The following is a 23400-nucleotide window of genomic DNA, read 5'->3' on the forward strand; positions in this document are numbered from 1 at the left end:
CTCTTGGAGGAGAGACGAAACGTTTCATTAGAGAAGAACCCGTCCAGAAGACCTATACAATTTCTGTATAATGTCTTGTGACGTCCACGGCCTACCCCAGTTACCACTACTGTGCATGTGTGTCAAGGACAGAAAGGCAGATGTGGCAGTGGAAGGTGTCAAAGCAGTTTGGAGAGAAAAGCAAAGTAAAGAACAAAAAAAAAAGAAAACGATTAATCCATTATTAAATTAGTTATCGATTATTTTAATAATCGATTAGTCGTTGATTAATCGATTAATCGTTGCAGCCCTACCACTCTGAGTTAAAAAAAAACATTAACAGCTTCCCGTCCAGTCAGGGCGGGCACGACTGACTCTGTGGGGGTGGGGGGCAATGTCCCCCAATGCCTGGCCATGCCGCCGGGCCTGTATTGATTATTGGTGTGACTCTGCACATGCCAGGCTGCTTTATCATTGCAATGAGTGTTTATGTAAACCTCAAGGGAAAGTTTAATTTGCCTCAATAAAATTCCCAGGACTCTATCTGCACAGTGGTGCACATCCTCTGCAAACATTATCTCCTACGCTTCTGTGGTTGTGGGTGAGGCTGCAGTTTTTCTTTGAATGTGCAAGAACAAATGACGAGAGAGGGGCTTGATGGGTTTGGATAGAGAAATGGGTTCCCTCTGAATAATGCAGTAGTGAAACTGGGCAATACGACTACCACAACATCTCTTAAAGAATAGAAACAACTGTGGCTACCATGCCGACCAGGCTCATGAATTCATACCATGTGAAATGTCAGTTAAATCAAAGCCGGAGCTTGAGAAAGATTCAGGCAGTCATTTTTGGGGGGGATAAATAAAACATGGCAGAGATGACTCCGTCGCCCTTTATCCCCCATTCTTTCACTCTTTTTTCACTTACACCAGGCCCAGACTACGATGCCTTTATAGCAGCAGGAGGTTCTCTGGGCTGCATATTCTGTGACACTGAGCTTTATCTGGAAAGCTGGCTACATTTTATTCAGAAATACAATGTATTTTTATTCACATAAAATGAAATTTTGCATTTTTGACTGCATTATGTCATGCTGTTGGTCTGCTCTGACAAGTAAAATCTGCATAGAATGGCATTTTGGTTGCACAAATGGTGGTGGCTGATTTGAAGATGATCTAAGGTTAACATGACACTCACCACAGACGATGGCAAACTTGTTTTATATCCTTGTGGGGCCCGTCCATTAACTTCCATTCATTTCTTGGTAATTTTATATCCTAACCCTGACCACAAACCCTAAGGCTAACCTCACAGGTACCTACCTGACCCTAAAACTAACCTAAACTCAATTCACACCTTGGTCCTAAACCCAACCCCCAACCCACCAATGGCMTTTAAACCAAATGGGGACTGGACTTTTGTCCCCAAATGTAGGATTTTATTCTTAAAATTGCCCCAAAATGTCTCCAAAGCCGACCCCCCCCCCAAATTTGCACACTGAACAAAAAAAAGTGACTTTCAAACACAACTAAAATATATTTCATCACAAAACTAATTGATTAAGAGATTTTATTTCTAGCATTGAGTGAAAACGGTCATCTAATATGAAACTCTGCATAAACATCAAAGTAAATGTAAAAATCAAATAGTCATCTGCAGTAACTTTTAATAAACTTAGGGTCTCATTATAAAAAAAATGTGTTTCTGTATAATTTAGAAATCATAATTCATAGAATAACTCTGCCTTTGTTAAACATTTTAGTATAGGTTTATTCAACAGGATGTGTGTGTCAGTCTGCATCTTATTAAAGATGTGGATGTAGAAAAACTAGGCTGAAATGTTGCTTAAATATTTAGAACAAGCTTATATATAACACATAACAGATTTACACTAATGTGTTGCAAAGAGCAGATGGAAGATTGTGTGTGTAGACTGAATTAAAATATGCTCATATGACACGCTGATACATGATCAATAATGTTTTGATAACAATGAAAGTGTGGAGCACTGGGAGCAGCAAGCTGTCTAAACTGTGGCTTTGAATGCAGATAATAAATTTATCATCCACTGCCACAGAAGCTAGACAATAATTTAAATGCCTGTATGTGTGCACATGGGTCTGTTGGTTCATCTGTGTCTTAGCAAAATACCTCATGAACCACTGGATAGATTTTAATAAATTTTGTAAAATGTAACCATACAGGTCAACTATAGCTGATGTTTATATTCTTTAGAAATCAAGGCAGCAAATGAAAAAATTATAACAGCACAAAATACTGTATAACAACCTACGGGCATAAAAATACCAAAACGCCTTAAAAAAGTACACACAAATTAAATGAAGTACTGCTTTTGAACCCTTTAGAGTAATTTGACAAGCTTTGTCTCTTTTCAAAGTTAATAATCTGATTTTTTTAACTACAGCAGTCATATTCATTGTAACTGTAACTAGTATTTAGTATACTGAAGTAAAAATACACAAAAATCAAGATATTTTTTCCTTAAAATTTATTTATTTTATTTAAAAAGTATCACAGAACATGAAGGGAATGAGATATTATCAAACAATTTTTACTGGGCTAAAATATTAATTCCCAACTATTAACGGTTCAAATTTGGTAACAGTAGCATGAAATATGAATATTTGAGACATAGTACAATCCAGCATGTCTCATTTGCATATGTCCAGACTGTGCACTTTGTCTAAAGCCCTGTAATTTCTAAATGCTTCAACACAGGGACTTCACTCTGGGCTCGAATTAAAGATAAAACCCCCACAAAACACATTCTACCATCAATATTTACTCACAGCATGATTAAATTAAAAAAAAATTTAATATTCTAAAATATTTTTACTATTTGGAGTACATTCAGCCACCAAACAGCCAAAAGACAACAAAAAACAAATATATTCTTTTTTTTTTCAAAGCATTACCATTCCACGCAGCTTATAAAAGCACCAGCAGTGAAAAAAATATTTGTTTTTCACTTACTTTTGATGCATATTTGTCCTCAAATATGACAAAATTAGCGATTCAAAATGGACGACTTGAAGTCTTTTTTCCAAACATTTTTACTTCTCCTGGCCACAAAAATCACACTTCCGTGTCTTGAAGCACTCGAAACACTTAAAAACAAATATATTTTCATCTTATCAGCATGTTTAGTCAGCGAACTGGCCAAAAAATTATGAAAAAAAAAAACGTTTTCCTGTGATTAGGTATCCCAAACGCCAGTCAGATTCTGGCAAAAAAAAAAGTGCAGTCTTGGAAAAAACACAAAAGTTCACCAGGTTTAGCTTGATCCTATTAAAAAACTATTCTAACTAAAGCTTTTGTTCCTGAAGGTCCTTTTCATTCTAAATATAAAAGGGGGAAATACTTCAAAGAAAACTTCAGTTTTATTGAGCCAGTTGAATACTGTATATACTGGATCCACTTAACAATTGTTCCTTTCAATATGTACCCATCCTACAGTCCCTAAATGTTAGAAAATAAAGACATTGTGAATAAGATACTAACAACACATTCAGGCAATGCATCACAGTTTTCCTCCTTTCGGGATGGTTTGTATTTTAGGTTAAATGAGCTTAACATTGATGGGGATCTAAGAATTTCACTTAAAATTTATGTGGATGATTTTGAAATATGCAATCCACTTGGAACCTCACGGAAAAAGCATAAAGTGACAGCCGTGTATTGGTTACTTGCAGATGTGCCATCAGAATTAAGATCCCAATTAACATCAATTAATTTAGCACTTCTTTGTAAAGCAAATGATATTAAGAAATTTGGATACGAAACTGTCCTGGAGCCTCTGTTGAAAGACCTTATTGCATTGGAAGAAGAGGGCATTTTTGCCCCTGCCTTTGGAAAACATATCCGAGGTTCAGTCTTCTGTGTTTCAGCAGATAATCTTGGTGCTCACTCTTTGAGTGGCTTGGTAGAAAGTTTTACAGGGCATTACATTTGTAGATTTTGTATTGGTGATCATTCTGACTACCAGCAAAAAGAGGTGCATTCTGGGTCTTTTCCACCAAGAACAAAGGAGAATTACACCCTACATGTTCAATCTGTAAAGGAAAATCCTGATCTGTTACATTGTTATGGTGTAAAGAAGGTTTGTCCCTTAACAGCAAAATTAAAACATTTCCATTTTGTAACAGGGTACCCACCAGATGTGCTCCACAATCTCTTAGAAGGAATAATACCATTAGAGCTGGCACTATGTTTAAAAGTGTTTGTGAAAAAGCAATATTTCACTATTTTGCAACTGAACAAGTTGATTACTGAGTTTCCATTTAAGTGGACTGACAAAACTGACTGCCCTCAACACATCCCACTAAATCTTTCTTCTCAAAGATCTATTGGTGGAAACGCACATGAGAATTGGACATTACTAATATTATTACTATTTATTATTGGTGCAAAGGTGCTGTTCAGCGACCCCACATGGCAAGTCCTTATGACATTAAAAGGCATTACTGAACTTATGGTTTCCCCTGTTCAAACCAAGGACAGTATTAGTTACCTCGATACATTGATATCTAAACGTCGGCACAGACTTTTAAAAGAATTTCCTGACTTTAAGTTAACACCCAAGCACCATTTCCTGGAACATTATCCAGAACTGATAAGATGCTTTGGACCTTTGGTTTGTGTCTGGAACATGCGCTTTGAGGCAAAGCATAACTTTTTCAAGCGTGTTGTTAGACACGCTAGCAGTTTCAGGAACATTTTACTCTCCCTCACCACAAAGCACCAGATGATGATGGCATATCATTTTCATGCAGATGATTTGAAACCTGCATTATGTGTGAGTAAAGAAACTAGTATTCCATTGGCATTGCTGCATGAGGAAATACAGGGATGCTTTAAAATGTCTATCCAACTAAGACCACAGTGGAGCTGACAAGTGCAGTGAGTGGTATATCATGGAACCAGATTTGTTGTTGGGATGATTTTGCCTCATGGATCTACCAGTGGCACACCCGATTTTGTTGAGATTTCACAGATAGTGATCGTGGGCAGTGATCTTAATTTCATTGTTAAGTTGCTTAACAGCTGAACATTATAGGGGGGTTGTTTTGGAGCACTCTGGGAAGGTAACTCTGCTCAACATACAGCAACTTAGTGATACATACTCCCTGACAGCATTCTGTGTCGGAGGAAAATGCATGATCTGTTTAAAACGACACATTATTTTCCAGCACTAGGTGAAAAGCTACACTGATTTTAAGTTGTGATTTGTTTTCATACAGATGGACACTGTTGTTGTGAAGGTGATTATAGATCATCATAGCGAGAAGCTAACATTGTCATCAAGGATGCCAGACACGGTGGAACAGTTACACAAGACTGTGAAGGACACTTTCCAGATCCATGAGGAATTCATATTTCGTTACTTTGATGAAGACTTTGGGGATTTCTTCACAATTCATTCTGCTAGAGATGTTAAACACAAGGGGGAAATTAAGGTGGTCATCATTCCACCCATAGTGCTATCATTAGCAACAGCAGAGACTGACACTGTGATAGATACAGACAACGTGAGTGACGCCCCAAGTGTGACTTCAAAAATGTTGCCTTCACAGTCGCCATCAACTACCTCAGCAGACTCCCAGCCTGATGATTCATCATCAGCATCAGACACCATCTTATTAAGCCCACAAAGGAAATTGTGACCAAAAGACATTGAAATACCCTGTTTTACAGTTGCAACAGTCAGTGCTGAGCAATGGGAATGAACAGTATTTGAACGATGGAACTATCCTCAACAACACCAAGGTCAGGTCTGAAATAATGGAAAAGCTGGCAGATAACATGTAGTTACACTGTCTATCCCACAGGCCTCCAGGTTGGACAGGTTGCAGAAGCCTTAGTTAAAAAACACCCATGTTTAACAGAACCTGGGAGTCGCAATGGATGGATAGGATGGATGTACATTTTAAAATACAAAATGGGAAATTACAGGTCCAAACTAAGAAATCTTGGATTTCCTGAAGTTACGTGCAATTCTCTCAACAACAAGCGTCCTTGTGAGAGGAAACCAGCCCAAAATGTTAAAAAAGCAAGGAAAGGGGAAGTGAGGTATCTCCCACATTATCCATCAGGGGAAAACGGAGAACACCAAGAGCAACAGCGGCTACAAATTCTGTCTGAAATACAGAAAAGAGAGAAGACCACCATCAATCAGCTGATGCCCAACACTTTTGCTCACAGAAGACAGGATGTTGTCACTCTTCAGCTGAACGTCAGAGAAATCACTGAAAAGTGGCCTGCCTTGTTTGATGTGTCACAGGTGAGATAAAACTATTTCTGCAATACAGCTTAATGCCACAAATTAAGTTGTATCTTTTTTTCCCCCAGGTCAAAGCCGAATTCCATCGGATTACCACTAATCTGGAGTCCAAATTCATGTCCATGTTGGACCACTACACCCCTAAACTCCTTGCCATCTTCCAAGCCAAGAAAGGTGCTGCTGGAGAGAGACATCGCACAGAAATGAGCATTTTACTCCATGTATTTATTCATTCATTTATTTATTTATTTTTGTTTTTAAATGCTCCCACCTTACTTGTCACCAATCTTTTCTTATGTAAGCCAATTTATCTTCTCATAATGAACTCCCCTACTCTTGCATTCACCACAAGTTCATAGACCTTATGTATCCTTTATTTTTATTCCACAAGTGTATCTCAATGTTATTTACTATTTATTTGTACTTTAAATGAATCCTACACTTTCCACATTTTTCCCTCTACCAGTCTTCCCAGCATAATCTTTATCTTTAATTTTCTTTTCCACCCTTTTAATGTTGGGTATATTCTGAATGGACCTCAGAGTAACGTTGTGTACGCTCAGAGTTGTAAAGTAACTAAGTACAAATGCTTTGTTACTGTACTTAAGTAGAATTTTTGGTTATCTGTACTTTACTTGAGTAATTATTTTTCAGACTACTTTTTACTTCTACTTCTTACATTTTCACACAATTATCTGTACTTTCTACTCCTTACACTTTCAACAAAGGCAAGAAGTAGAAAGTCGTTACTTTTATTTCTTTTTTGCTTGTTTTCATTTCAGCTTGTTATAAAAAATAAATACTATCCATATAAATTGTGCCACCTAGATAGAGTGAATTTAATTGTGGTTGAATGAGAAGTATAAATATATAAAATTCTGATACTGTGAGCATGGCTTTCTTCAGTAGTGTAGCACCACTGCCTTCAAATGGCAGCCTACTCTATGTTTACCTTTTGCATCACTAAACAAAGTCCCCACCTCCTCAAAATATATACCAAATGAAAGGTGCGGTGATTGGCTACACAGCTGTGGCATCAGAACGAAGCTCAGAGCTGACTGGCCAATTCTACAGTCAATCTTGCCCAGGATGACGAAAACCGGAAGTTGGACACTTCTCTTTGAATATTGGCTCTGGAGGGACCATAGTTGAACCCAGTTGATCAAATGAGGTGTCAATCGAAAGAGGAGGACCTGGACAGCCATTTTAATGCATTAAACACGGACACAGGTTGAACGGAAACACAGAACGTCATTTCAAAATAAAACGAACCTTTAAATGGCACGCGGGCATTCCGCTGAATGTATAATGTTAATTTAAGTATTAACATTTTATCTCTAATGGTAGTACACCTACAATAGATTCACTTTTAGATACTGTCAAATTCAAGATGGCCACCACATCTATTCAGCCTTTGCAAACACAAAAATTTCTACAGCCGAGCTAAACGCTGGGTGTGTTAGTAGCTGAGAGTCATCCTCAACGAATACTGAGTGTTACCTGACCAATAGGGTTGGGCATAATCGTATCGTGTACAATTAATCGTCAGAAAAACATTAATCGATTATCTTTTGGCACTTGACAATTAATACGATTAACGCCACCAGGCAGATGGACTGGAGATTTCCCCTGTCGGTCTGCTCAGTGCTCCTCTCTGCTTCAAGTATTACAAATATTTAAAAAAAAATAAGTCTGTAAGTTATTTATCTATCAACACAATTTAAAATTTGATGTATAGTCTGAAGTCTGTAATTATGACAATTTGAAACAGATTTTTATAAGAGAAAATATTTCCCACTAAATTGTTCATGTGACCAGGACATAAGTGTGTCCAGGGACTCCAGGGGACTAATCGTCAAATTAATCGTTATCAGCTAAACACCACAATTAATCGTGATTTATTTTTTTGCCAATATCGCCCAACTCTACTGACCAAACAACATTTTGCAAAATCTTACATAAGTCATGGAAAACACTATTTTCCAAATTTGACCAAAGCAGTTATGACTACATTGTTTTGTTGTGTTTTGATTTTTAAACAAGGCGGTCTAATTTTAAAGCTCAGGCATTCTTAGTTCACATTTAGCATTCGTCCAAGCATGCTAGGGCTTTAATTTCATCATTTGTTTTTCTTAGACATTTTTTGATAACCCGGAGCTAGTTCATTCTACAACAAACAGAAATAGAAAGCATTCCTTTTTATGCCAATGAAACCAGTTTTGATTTTTGAAGTTCAACATCTTAAAACATAAAAAATAGGGTTTGTTCATCAAACATTCAGACACATCAGTAAAGTTATGTGACGCAGGTTGACAGCGATAGTTTGAGATCCCTTTTGTTGCATATTTATACTACAGTGTTTAAACAAACTGAATTTCCTGTATGAGGACCAATCACTGTCGAGCACTGTGATCCACCAAAGGGGCATTTGGTGGGTCTCAACCTAATTTTCATCTAAGCGAGCCACGACATTTAACACACGTCTGCCTGAGTCAGGCTGCTGCAGAACAAAAGCTGAACACTGAAAAGCAGCAGCATCCTCTGCTGTCTTACCCTTTATTTTTCAGACAGTCCATGTCAATCCAGAGCAAAGTGGGCTGTTTTAAACCCAAATAACAACATGAGGAGGATTAATCATTTTATAGATTCGGACAGCATTTGTGCAACTGGCACGATTCTGCAGCTAATACATGAAAAGTTATTTTCCCAAATCCTTTTCAGTTTTATATTTACAGCTCAGAGTAAGACTCTACTCATTTAGAGCTGCATAATTTTCTCTCCTGTGATAATTTTCACTGGGTTTGTGTGACTGACAGAACAGAAGAGAGCAGGTTAAGTGACAATTGTGTCACTTAAGGTGACAAAAGTCTTTGTATGGGAATGAAAGTGCAAAAAAAATGCTGCCTAAAAAGTGTTAATCCACATTAAAACAGTGCTTTTTGGAACAAATAAGGGATAATGTAGATTTGAAATTGTACTGATTCTCAAAATAAAAAAAACTAGTTGACTGGAAAAGTATTATTATCATGCAACTTTCTACTGTAAGTTATTGTTAGTGTGATTTGTTGTTATGGTTCATCCAAGGCAATTTTTAAAGACAATTATTTTAAATAAGATTATAGACCTAGCCCTTCTTAAAAATATTGAAAGAATGCATAATGCCGACACCACCCACCTTTCATGCCAGAATTTTAAAATAAATCATCTCATGTTAAATATTAGCAGAACTACAGGCTTTATATGTTTTGTGTAATTATTGTGAAATGTTAGCGCTCCACATGTGATAATTCCCAACAACTGCCACACCATATTTTCACTCAATAGCTGTAGAACTAATGATGTTCGATACTGCCAATTTTCTTTTTGATACTGATACCAAGTAAAATAAAATAAACAATTCTAACCCTAACCCTATATTTATTTAGCACAATTTAAAATTTTTATTCTAAAAAAAATTTAATTTTTGAATAGTGAATAAAAGTGAGAAAAAATATTTTAAAAGTTGTTACTTTGTAAATTTTGTATTGTTTGTGTGTTTGCAAGAAGGTCCCTGGCCAGAGCTAATGCTGTTTTGGGGCCATGGCATTAAAAAGTTTGGGAACCCCTCATCTAGAATTTGAATTACAGACGAAGCAGATTTTATGTTAAAATGACCTGCCATACATTTACAGACTGTGACTGGCTGAGCACAGGCCACTGTGCTGATGTATTACCCAAGCAGAAGAAAAAGTAGTTCCCTCCATCCACATATGGTTTAGACATGATTTGAATAGTTTAGTTATTTTCCACTATTTTCCTACTAATGATATACATTATGTGAAATAACTAAAGTATCAATATTTTGATTTTACTATCGACTCTAGAACATAAAGTTCTGGTATCGGTAGTAACAACATTTCAGTATCGATCTGCACATCACTAGTATGAATGATAAACATGTTGGCTAATGGCATCTTGGAATGGGGTGACTCCAAAGAAGTTCATCAGTAGTTCAGACGCACAGGTTTGATGGTTTAATAAGGTTTGAAGCAAAAATATTGTGAAACGTATTGTTTAGACCAGTGTTTCCCAAAGTTGGGGTCGGGACCCAAAGTGGGGTCCCGAAACATCAAGGTGGGGTCCTGAAAAGATTTTCTGAATTAATGACATTTTTGCCTATAGCTGTTACAAAGGCGTGAGGTTAGTGTATTTAAAATGGATAAATGTAGTATAAAAATATTGTTACTATGCCCATGTTTAGTTGACCTGATACAAATGTTTATCATCCAAAAATAGTTGGGGGCACAGGTCTCTACTGTTATTTTGTGGGTCAAAAGCTGAAAAGTTTGGGAACTACTGCACTTTGGTTCCCAAAGTTGGGCTTGGGACCCAATTATGGGTCATGAAGCACCTTGGATAATCTCCAGAAATCAATTTAAAGAGTAATAAAATAATTGCCGATGTAATATTTTCCCTATAACTATTATAAAATCACAAAGTAAGTATAAATAAGTATTTATATTTGTGTACAAGCTTTTTAGATTGTCAAAAGGCCTGTGTTTTTAGGGTTATTAACAAAGTTTGTGTACTCAGACCAGTAATATTTGGGGTCACAAGTTTTTGCCATGGGTATTTTGTGGGTCAGAAGATAAAAAGTTTGGGAACCACTGCTTTAGACTCTGTAACTACCACATGAAATTGTAGCTTAACATCTGTAAATCTCTAATTTATGGACAGTTTTGTGTTTGCCAAGGTCTGTTGATTTTGAAACGGGTTGACTGGGTTGTAGTTGTACAACACAGTGAATACTTTGTTAAGAGTTTTGCTCAAATTTGTCTGGTGAATCATGAGATGTTTTGCTAAAACAAATGAAAATGTGCAGAGATATGGGCAGAAACATCACTGCCGCTCTGTCGTTAACGGTGGGATGAACAAGAAAAGGCGGACAATCTCATTCCAGAATCCCGCAGATGTTTAAGTCTCCTGTAAGTGTAGCAAACTACATGTATGGAGGCTTGAAAGTTTATTTCAACTATAAGTCAGCATTGATTTAAAATTTATGTGGTCAGTCAGGTGCTTTTTTTTTTGCACATCTACATTTGCATAATGCATTTGACTGTTGACGTCAATATTACTGCTAAACATAAATATCTCAAGGCCCGAGTGCGACCCGGTGCCAGTCAGGCTTATAGAAAACGACAGTGTTTGCAGGAGCACATTTTACTTATATGGCACAGGTCACTGCTATTGAATACTGCAACAACATTGGACATGTAAAATATGGCCACTGCCCATACAAACACAGTTTAAAGCAGCTTTGAAAGGTTATCTTCAAAGACCAACTTTAAGAAAATGACAAAAAACCTCCTGATCCTGTGTGTAAAGTTGCCCTTTAGATACTTAATCTAATATGTGTGCTATGCAAAGTCCAAACTAATTTCAAAACTTGGAATAGGAAAAAGAAAACCTTGGGGCGGCTTAACTAATTGGCTTGCAAATACGTCTTTGTTACACTGAGCTAAATGGATGTCAATAGGTCAGGAAAGATCCACGGGAAGAAAAACACACCGTGATCATCTTTTCATGCTGACAAACTGCTCGTAACATCTCGATATCCTCTGTTCTTTGCCTTCAGCTAATTATCTCCACGTATCAGCCAGCAGAAAGGAGAACAATGTATCCTGTGTGAAACAACGACCCACGCTGCTGGCTCACACCACAGCACGAAACTGCCTTCATTTTATCAACAAAACCTTTAAAAAAACACTTTTTTTTTTAGTTGGCTTAATAAATAAATAAATACTTATTGGCTTATGCTGAAACTTTGCAAAAAATCTGTGGTTTGAAAAGCTGGGAGTCCAGACATGACCTCTGGATCCCAAACAATATTTATAAATTTATATTCTGGTGGATTTGTTTCACTATAATTGTTACAAAAGAACAGAAATAGTCATACATGGGAAAGGACAACAACAACAAAAAATTAATTAAAAAAAACAGCCGGCATTGACTAAACCGCTCTACACCTAATGTATGCAAAGGAAAAACAGCAGCATAATAAAACACACGACGGACTAAAAAATGAGACGTTTGCTTTAAATGTCAAAGGATTAAAAATGCAATAATTAGCTTTTAACGTGGATTATAACTCAAAGCATGAAATCCAACTTCAAAAATGTCATGCTGAACTATAATATTCAAGAGGCAGTGGATCTTCAGATATGTAGAACTCTGAAACTGAGGGTCCAGATTGACACGCAGCACTCTGCAACCTGCCATGAAAACACTTTAAAGCTGAGTCACATGTTGGGTGGTCCGTGTAGGTCAGGGGTCTACAACCTCTGCTATTCATTCTGAGCTGCAAAACCTGCTTGCAAATTTTTTTTTAAATAAATAGGCGTTATGAAAATATTACAAATATCCAAAGCTATTGTTTTATGTGAATTCAAGAAAAAAAAAAGACATTTGAATCTGAACTATGGATGCATATAATGACTCTACAGCTTTGATTTAATACATTATTTACCGGCATACTAAAAATTTATGTAAATAACAATTCACAGTGTTTATTTGATAATTTATTGTGATTTACGGCAATAAAAACCAAAACGTTTAACTGACAAAGCTTTTATTTGTATCAAAGGCAAACCTTAACTTAACTCGCCGTACAGTTTGCACCTGTTCAGAAATGCATTTTGTGTTTCTGCCTCCAGCAGCTGGGTTCAAATATAGACACTTATTTCCATGTTCCTTTTGGTCCGAACTACAAAGACCCACCACAGAGGAGCCACAGAGCCCCATGTGGCCCCGGAGCCGAGGCTGCAGACCCCCCTGGTAAACAAATATGGTGGAGTCAGACGAGCTGTTCCTGTAGGCAAACAAACACAGTTGGCAGCTGGCATCCAGCTGCAAATTTTGCGAAGAAAATTTGCATTTAAGAGAACGTTCGCAGAAAATTTGCTGTGTGGGTTTTATGGTTTTCTTTTGTCCAGTCTACAAGAATTTGCAATGTCTTTAGGCTATTTGTGCTGTCATGATGCCTCGTAGATTTCTTTTTTTATTTCAGCAGTGTGTGTAGTTTAAGCAGCAGGAAAAAAAAGCTAAAAAGTTTGGCAACCACTGCACTAGTATGCTGATATGAACAGTCAGAACATGACAAACAAACAAGCAGCTTGGGAATCTGAGCATAAAATGAGTCTGAAAACTATTTTACAATAATAATAAAAATGCAATAAAAAGGCACGCACTTAAACACATAAAACCACAGCATGTCTTAACAGATGCAGGTTGTAAAATAGGAAAACTGCAAAATAAAGTCCAGCAGCAGTCAACAGCGGAGCCCAGCGACCCCCACCCCCCACCTGACCCTCCCGGAAACCAGAAGCTGACCAACGGTCTTACCTCGCGCGAGCGTGGCCGGCACCTGCAACCCGAGGAGCAAAAACACGCAGAAACTCCAGCTGCCTCCTCCCGGAAACAAGCGTCCCATCATCGCTGCGCCGCTACCGGACTCCCTCCCCTCCGGGTCTGGGGGCACCTGCCGCGGGACTCGAGCATTTGTGGTCCCGCTGCTCTGAGGCGCGCCTCCGCCCGCGCGCGTGTGTGTGTCCGGACTGGGGACGGGTGTATCGGTCCAGCCGGGTGCGGTGGAGCCGCGGAGCCGGGCTCTCAGAAACGCAGTGCGGGTGTGTGTGAGGAGGAGGAGACGCTGAAAAAGACGGAGAAGAGGCGCTCAGCTGCGCGAGAGCGGAATGGTGAGCGCGGCGCGCGGCGCGCGGGAGTCAGCAGGAAGAGGAGGAGGAGGAGAGAGAGAGAGAGGATGGTCTGCTCACAGCGGACCTGTTGACCGTATTAAAGAAACGGTTTATTATTATTAATTATTATTATTATTATTATTTATTGTTTTTGTTTTTAAATTATCCCTTTATTAAAAAAAGAAAACAATTATTTGTCCGCTTCATGCCTGTTTTTAAGACAAAGATGCGGTCACCTGGGGGATCCTAACAAGAAACATCTACAATTAACTAATTAATGCTTATCTGTAAGTTTGAGCATATGGCTTTTGATTGGTGCCTTTTTACTAATTAGGCACACATTATCTTAGCAGGGAGATCGTTTCACTCAGTTTATATTGCCGTGATTAGCAGCACTTTTCCCCCTTTTTTTATATTAGTAATAGAATATTGATAAGGTCCCGTTCAGCCGCAGTAACATTATATACCCAGTTTGTTTTTCACTGAAAGCTTTCAGAGCATTGTCTTCACTGCATTACTCTGTGAGGGAGCAGAGAGTAAAGCAATATATTTGAATTTAATCTGCATGTTATTGTTCTGCGGCTCATAATGATGCAGTTGCATATGCATTAGCATTTAAATACAATTTTAATGTTAATTAGCTGATTGGGAGATCATTCACTTACAGGTTTTTAAGTATAAATACACAAATTATCCAATTATAGTGTAGTCTCACAGCTATAGGCCCAAAGTTTTCTCAGAGATATTCAAGTCAAACACACAACTGGGTATTTTTTACTGCCATTATTGCTTTAACTTCAATTAACTTATTGTTTCTTTAAGTTCAGCTACAATTGTTGCTGAAAAGAAAATGTATCAGAAAACAACAAAGAAACAAAAAAAGCCCTGCAACTCAAACCTGCTGATGAGTTTGCGTCAGCTTTGTTGTCCTTATTAGAGCTGGGCGGTATGACCCAAATTTTATATCACGGTATTTTCAACAGTTACACCGGTTTCACGGTATTTGATGGTTTTTTTCCCTCACAGCTCAGCTGATAATAAAATGTACAAATTTTGCTTATTGACTTTTTTCTTTTACTGTACTTATGTATCACTGTTTCCCTCCTCTTGTATGTATTTTCTTCTTTGGTTGTAGACAGTAATCATGCATTTTGGTCAGATCGTGAAGGGTTGAGAAAAAATCATTATCTGGTCTATCGTTGCGTGTTAATAAAACTTAAGGATGACTCACTTTGCACACCAGTCAACTCAGCTACACTTCAAAACTACCCCCCAGGCTTTTCACAACAGAAGCACGCTAGAGTCTCCACGCAATAACGTCTCCATTATAGTGTAGAGCATTAAATCTAACCGTGCACGTCACTGAAGAGTTGTTTACTATTCAGCCATGGTGAAAACGGGATTTTTTTTTTTACGTCAGATCATATAAGCGGCTGAAACATACCACCCGCCGCCAGTTGTTCCAACAATAACGTTAGCATGCTAATGCACTTAGCGGTGCTGCAAGGAAACGTGTCCCGAGGGAAACAGTTCACTGGCGGCTGCAGCGAAACGTTGCGTACGTTTTCAGGCTATTTGCACCGGTATTCAGAAAAGTCATATCATAACAAAAATAAAAACCGGTTTTCGGTACAAAGCAGTATACCGCCCAGCAGTAGTCCTTATGTTGCTAATGGCGCAAATAAATTCAGTAAGGCAATGGCAACATTTTGAATCGGTGTAGGGGAGACCGGGGACAGTAGCAACAAGGGACGGCTGCAACACGTCATTTTTCTCCAAACACAAACAGTGTAGAGTGATGACACTCACACTGTACATGCTCAGTTAGATGTCCCACCTTGAAAAGAAAAAGTCAACAGATTCAAAAACTGATCCAGGATTTATTTGAAAAAAAAAAACTGTTTTTGAGGAACCAAAGTATTTTTTTGTCCAGCTTTATTTTTGTTCTACTGTTGTCACTGTTTTTGTGATCCAGCTCAAACTTATATGGTTTAAACAAGTGATCTGTTGACTTTTAACTAATCTAGTTAACATGTATCCAGATGAGCTTATTTAGCTAACACATGAAGTTTTATCATGGCTGACAGGAAGGGGGACAGTTGTAACAGTTGTTGTAACTGTCCCGATACGATAAATCCATATAAAACAGAGCACATACAGATGAGATTAACATGTTGAAATTATGTTTACACTTAAAAGGGTGTTGGGTATTCATGACAATTTTATAGTTTAAAACATAAAAGTGTTTAAGATGTATTTTCTGCAGTTGTTGTTGTTTTCAACAATGGTTTTAAAATCCCAGTTTGTTTCAATGTAAATGTTACATAATGTAGGCGTACAGTGACAATAGACAAAACTAAAGTTAATTGTCTCACAAATTGTTCTGTTATCCTTGTCTCTAAAAGTCAACTGTATTTTATATCAATTAGAGTCTTTGACATCTGTATATAAGGTCTACTCATCAAATCTGTATTCATCATTTGATCAGAAATAATAAATAAATAACACTGTAATATCAAAACTTACAGTTTTTATTAATTTAGCAATAATAAAAATACAAAAATAAAAAAAGTTTTATTTACAGTGAAATATATTGTATTAATTACATGTTGTAACCACCTCCAAACAATGTTACAACTGTCCCCAGCCCCGGGGTCAGTTGTAACATCTGACTTTTTATTTTCAAATACAAATAGTGAAGAATGTACATGATTTAATCATCTATAAATGGGTTTGACTATTAACAGACAGATGTAAGTTTGTTGTATTAAAATTTGGTTTGTCTGATTCAAACCATCTCTGAGTAACAGAGTCAAATGTAAAAAGTGTTGCAACTGTCCCCAGTCTAACGCACTAATATGTCTTTACACAGTATTGCCCAAGTTTTCTCTTTCTAAGTCAGAAAAGATTCTCTGTTAGAATTAACACAGAAACTTGAAAACATTCGAAGGTTTGTGCAAACTGCACTTTTTAAAAACCTGAAAGTGCCCACAGTCAGTGCCAGATGGGACAAAAACAGATTTATAGATAAACAGAGCTGAGGTGTGTTGAAGAGCAGAACAGCATTGTTCATTTATTTTATAGACTGTAAATGTTGCTGAGGAGACTCTGCAGAGCACGAATCTGAACAGTGTGCACTTGGATTGTTTTTTTCTTGAATTGGCTTTATTTCAGTGTAGAGAAATTGAATATTCTCAGAACTGTTTTGCTTGGAGACTGGCTTGTGTTTTGACAACCAGGTTTTCACCTGTTTCACAGGGTTTTTGTATTTTTTATTTTTTTATTTTTTTTGTTCATGACAGGAATTAGACTTTAAAGCATGTTTGTTTGCAAAAATGTAATCATTTGGCAAGATGTGTGTTTCCCCTGTGATGTTTCACAGTGGTTAACTGTCAGTTACACCAGAGAGGCTGATTACAATAATGATTAATGATAATAATGATGTCACTGAAATAGAGAAACTCTTGAACAGCCACTGACTAAATGCATGTTTTGGCAGCAGTTCTTGTGAGGAGTGATGTTTATCACTCTGTACTGATTACATTTTAAAATCTTGTGCATGTTGCCTGCTGTGTCATTAGTCCAGAATAGCATAGAAATAGCTGTATTGTTCTTAAACATATATTCNTTACAGTTTTTATTAATTTAGCAATAATAAAATATAAATTTAATAAAACTTTTATTTACAGTGAAATATATTTTATTAATAATATGTTGTAACCACCCCCAAACAATGTTACAACTGTCCCCGAACTTGGGGTCAAGTTGCAACATCTGACTTTTCATTTTCAAATGCAAATAGTGAAGAATGTACATGATTTAATCATCTATAAATGGTTTTAACTATTAACAGACAGATGTAAGTTTATTGTATTAAAATTTGGTTTGTCTAATTCAAACCATCTCTGAGTAACAGAGTCAAATGTAAAAAGTGTTGCATCTGTCCCCGGTCTCCCCTACTCCAGTTGTATGAGGTGCCAACGGAATGTTAAATAACACATTTTCCATTATTTAGCTCACTTTCTGATGTTAAAATTTTTCCAATAACATTGTACTGCTATTTAACTCACTTCTCTTATGTTTGTCTAATTTTTACTAAATGTTAAATTTAAACGTTAAAAATATATTTAAACATTAAATCTTAAATCAAAATGGGTAGATCTAAATGTAAAACTCCAGTTTGAAATGTTGTCGTTAAATGTTGAATTTCACATAAGTCATTCGCAATCAAACCCAGCCTTTGCCGTTGTATCGGCTCATAATGTCATCATCCGGTGACAATATCAATCGCAAGTGCGCCAACGCAGCAAAAGCTTCCACACAACATCAAACTAGCAGTTACAGTCAGTGTCTGTGCTGCAATTCAAACCGTGAGATCACAGATACCATCCATTGTGTTTTCAATGAACACATTTGGATTTTAGATTTTAAATACTATCTTCAACAGTGTTAGAAGTGTTAGCAGTGCTTTAAGTGGAAAAAAATAAGTGCCGGTACTCTTACCCTTAACATCATATAAGTACGGGACAGAATCATATGTAATGTTTTTACATACATCTGTCTATCGATCTATAGACCTGGAGTTTTATTGCACAGAAATAACAAATAAAACAGTTATAAATCAACTCCACGTGAGTCAAATTCATAGTGTCTTGGATAGCATGTTACTTTTACTCAATTTCATTTACTTGAATAACCTTTTGGGAGAAAATGCAGTTTTAGGAGTAGTTTTACTCCATCATACTTTTACTTGATTAATATTACTATGAGTACTAGTTTCATAGTTTTGTATAAATCTGTTCAGTACTTTTTGAGATATAAGCCTGAGAAGGAAACAGGGTAGTTTTGCTGCAGTACTGCCACAGAACTAGCACTCTGGACAGTGAGAATTGGAGAACAAGCTGCTCCTACAGCGGTTCTCAGATGTTTACTCCCTTTCCTGGATAACGGAAGAAGAGAAGGGATGAGATGGCGGAGGAAGCTAACTTATGTTGCCTCAGAGCTAGAATTTGACCTTAGGAAAAAACGGAACAACATACCCCTCTTTCCAGGAGTGGACATCACAGGAAATTCACCACAAAGTCAGACTGTGATGCTCAGGGAAATGAAAGTAAACCAAAGAACTTCATATTAGATCATACAGACCTCAGACAGCAGGTTAAAAGTTAATGTTTAGTTGGACAACTGGGAAAAAACTGAACAAATATGGCCCATTTGAAAGAGTTACAGAAGAAATCCTTAGGTTAGAGCTAAATGAACTACAAGACCTCTGAAAATATGTCATTTAGACAGAGGAGACCAAAGTAGAGTTGTTTACACAAAGCACGATTTGAAAACAAAACTAACATATCATCACCTCATTCTGAAGGTTCATTTTGAATGCATGGCTAATCGTCAGCTGACTAGTGGACTAGTTCACCAGTCATTGTTTTCGCATTCACCTTTCATAGTCCGTGAGGCACACTGAGTAGAGCTCCTGGGAACCTGTCCTGCTACCGTGCACATCACAGGAGTTTCATCCTGCTGGGGTCTCCACTCCAATATCTGTTGTTACTTTGGTCACAAATCTGTTATGGGTACTGTAGAGCGTCAGAGTTTTACTGACTGATTCCTCTGTGCACAATATCTGCGCTATCTCCATCTATGAGTTATTTTTGGCCATTTGACTATCTTTAAAAGTATCTGGATGAGTCATATGGACCTACTTTCTGACTGCCTCAGTCAATGTGATTTTGTACATTTTAACCCAGAGTGCCAAAAAATGAGAGAGATCCAGACACAGGTGAGTAAAGGTAAATATTTTATTGAAATGGTGAGTGTTTTCGGTAAGCCAGGAAACATCTGAAAAGTGCATAGATTGGTAAGTGTCTTAACTTTTGAGGGCACTGTTAGTAGAACATTTATCCAAAGTTCTTTCTTACTTGGTCTCTTTATCTACAGGCTCTGAAAGGAGAATGGATTCCAGGTTTGCTGGGGAGGAAGAACAGCAATGGTGGAATGGACACAAGGCTGGTGAAGATGACTGGTAGAGGTTCTGTTGGATATGATGGTTCGAGGACTGAAACTGGCTCTAAGAATACACAAAGTCATCTCAGACAGACACAAGGAGGCCCAAAACTCTTACTGAGAATTTAACGCAGAGGTCCAACTTATAGATTGAAAAGATGGATAGAGAACTAGAAGATTATTATTTAAAAAAGATTAAGCAAAACCAAACACGGTTGTGACTAGGAGAGCTGTAGCTGTGAGCACAAAGGTTCCAGCAGAGATTTGATGGAGCAAACAGCTGTTGAGCCCGATGGGCCTCGTACAGGGCCCACAAACCTGTGGGCTTAAATGGTTAGATATCATGGATGTAACAATTCACCAATCCACATCGATGTATCAATTAAATGACTGATTCAATTACATCAAGGCAAAACAAAAATGTCTGAAGGGAATTTTGTGACTGATTGAATGTTGCATCCAGTCTTGTATTTTTACACTTTCTGATTATTGCAGCCGTATGGTTTAAACCAGGGGTGGGCATGGAGGACCGTAGCCCTGCATGTTTTACTTGTTTCTCTGCTCCAACTCGCCTGATTTGAATGAATGAGTGATTATCAGGCTTCTGCAGAACTTGGAAGAGGTAATTCAATGACTGAATCAGCTGTGTTGGAGCAGGGAAAGAAGTAAAACATGTGGCCCTCGAGGACCAGGATTGGCCCTGGTTTAAACACAGAATGAGAATTGATGTGGTTGAGGACTTTCTGTCTGCATAAACAGAAACATTTGTTAAGTTCTGTCTGACGTAAAAGGTACCACCTCCAGGGTTGTGACCAGGAAGTCAGACATACGGTAAGTTAGGAGGTATACAGTCAGTTTGTTAGTTATTGAGTTTGCAGTTTTCTCTTAAGGCCCTGTCACACCATGACGTTTGACACAACTTATGAAAACTTTAAAGACATCATCATTGACGATGGAATTGAAAGAATCAACTGGAAGCTTCTTTAAAGTGTGTACATACTGTAATTCTAACAAATTGATAAAATATAAAACCTTTTTTTAAATTTAGGCAAAATGTTTTATAAGCTGGCATAAGTTGTCTATTGTGACAGGGCCTTTAGAGCAGCTGCTAGAGTAGTGTTTTGCTTTCCTGATAAGGCCAAGGTCTTTTTACTGTGAGCTCTGCTGACTGCTGTGTACTGTGGTGGAGTTGATTGGAGTCAGAGAAGATAATCAAGTTTTTAGAAGAGATTTAAAGAGTAACTTACCCCAAAATAAACTTTTTTAGCTGATAAACTGTCTAGAATGTGTCTAAAATGTTATATAGTACTGTTTGATGTTTTTGTACATATTTGTCCAAATCTGTAATATTTGGTCTAAAAACGTCTTTTTGCTGCTCATATGGGTAGAGCAGTGGTACTGCAGGCTAATTTGCATTTTGGTTAATGGCTCTCCACGGTGACGTGTCTTCTCCACAGTTTCGTCACAGCGGCTGTGTTCTGGTATAAAAGCCTCTCTCTAAGACACGCCCCTGCAGCAGTCAGAGGGTGGAGCTGTTAGCAAGCTTAGCATGATCGTCTGTTGACCTGGGTGGGGAGAGCTGACTGCTGCTCTGCTGTCTCTATCTCTCCCTCTCTCCACACACACACACACACACACACACACACACACACACACCAGCAGTACGTCCTGCACAGCGGGAGGGGAGGAGGGAAAAAAAGGCAGAAACACAGCGGGGCAGCTGCAGCCCTAACGGACCGAACTTCAGTCAAACAAGACCCAACACTTTTATTCATGATTTAAACTAGTGATCTTGTGAGCAGCTGCAGCTGTATGCTTTTATTTTTTTTATGTCAGGCTGTAGCGGAGCGCTCCACTCCTCTGTCCTGTGAGGCGGACAGCTCAGCTGAGGCTGTCACGTTCTCTCGTCCTGGCCACATCTCCGCTCTCTAACCCCCCTCCCCTACCCACTTTGATGCATTTTTCAAATTTCGCCTTGGGGCAGAGTTATGTTTTCACAGGGGGGTAAGATACACTTTAAGTTCTATTCAAGTTAAACAAATTTGAATGTTATTTTCTTTAAAATCACCGAATTTCTTCATTTCTTGGATTGGGAGGAAACAGCAAGCACCCCATTCAGACTGCTGCTGTGAATCTGTATGTTGCCAGTAAAATGTTCCAAGCACGTTTAATCAATGCCTGATACAGGGTTGAGGCTGTTCGGTATTGCTTGTGCTCAGGTTTATCATATTTGTATATTTAGGTCTAATGTGTTTTGTCAGATTTGGTAACCAAATGGAGTCCAAAAGAACAATGATCTCAAACAGCAGCTGATCCACAAAAGAATCGAGAAAGAAAATAATAATAGTGCTGCAATGGTCCATTCAGAGTCCAGAACTTCGACCTGATTGAAATGCTGTGGTAAGACCTTCAGAGAGTAGAAACAAATGTTCACAAACCTCAATGAACTGAAGCCACACAGTAAAAAAAAGTGGCCAAAACTCCTCCTTAGCCAAAAGAAATACAGTCTTAAAAAATACCACTGAAAGTAAATTCTGCTAAAAGAGATAATATTAGCTGCTGGATCAAAGGCAGGACAGTTTTTCTGTTTTGACTTTGTTTTTTTTTCTTTAATAAATAATGAGATGGGAGAATCTGTTGTGTGTTTTTCTTCACTTGAGGTCAGATTGGCATAATTTTAGAACCTGATAAAGACCAGTATCAAAACCAACAATTCCTGAAAGTGTGAGTAGATGCAAACACATTTTTCACCTGCAGTGAGAATGTGGGCACCACGCAAAGTTTTTAAGTTGACAGTTTTAACCCAAAAAGTCATGAATCTGACCTGAATCCACAGAACTAGGACTCTGTTCTGTGTTCTGGATGTAAGGAGTGTCTGGACATGGTGTTCGATTTTTTTAGTTTGAGCTTTTATTGTTTAAATTCAAACAATGAAAATGAAACTCTTTTAACCTCAGACAAGAAATCAGAGCAGCCAAAAATGATCAAAACATCCTCACTCCACTGTAAACTGTAAAAAAAATAAAAAGTCCTTCTCAAAAAATTTGCATATTGTGATAAAGTTCAATATTTTGTGTAACGTACTGAAAAACATTAAACTTTCTTATATTTTAGATTCATTGCACACCAACTGAAGTAGTTCAAGCCTTTTATTGTTTTAATATTGATGATTTTGGCAAAAAAGTAAAGAAAAATAAAAAATCCCTATCTCAAAAAATTAGCATATCATGAAAAGGTTCTCTAAACGAGTCATTAACCTAATCATCTGAATCAACAAATTAACTCTAAACACCTGCAAAAGATTCCTGAGGCTTTTAAAACTCCCAGTCTGGTTCATTACTCAAAACCACAATCATGGGTCAGACTGCTGACCTGACTGCT

The 23400-nt window shown here is 37.6% G+C and overlaps 1 protein-coding gene across 1 annotated transcript in view; it reads right to left on the reverse strand.

Moving 5' to 3' along the window:
- LOC106526116 (netrin receptor UNC5D) overlaps positions 1–23400 on the reverse strand; it is a gene marked incomplete at its 3' end in the record, with an annotated part of 161551 nt that overhangs the window by 136718 nt on the left and 1433 nt on the right. The window contains 1 exon segment of the mRNA XM_014020602.1: positions 13661–13967. Coding sequence (XP_013876056.1) covers positions 13661–13751 — 91 coding nt within the window.

This window comes from Austrofundulus limnaeus, unplaced genomic scaffold, assembly GCF_001266775.1.
Source record: "Austrofundulus limnaeus strain Quisiro unplaced genomic scaffold, Austrofundulus_limnaeus-1.0 Scaffold260, whole genome shotgun sequence".
NCBI classification, from domain to species: domain Eukaryota; kingdom Metazoa; phylum Chordata; class Actinopteri; order Cyprinodontiformes; family Rivulidae; genus Austrofundulus; species Austrofundulus limnaeus.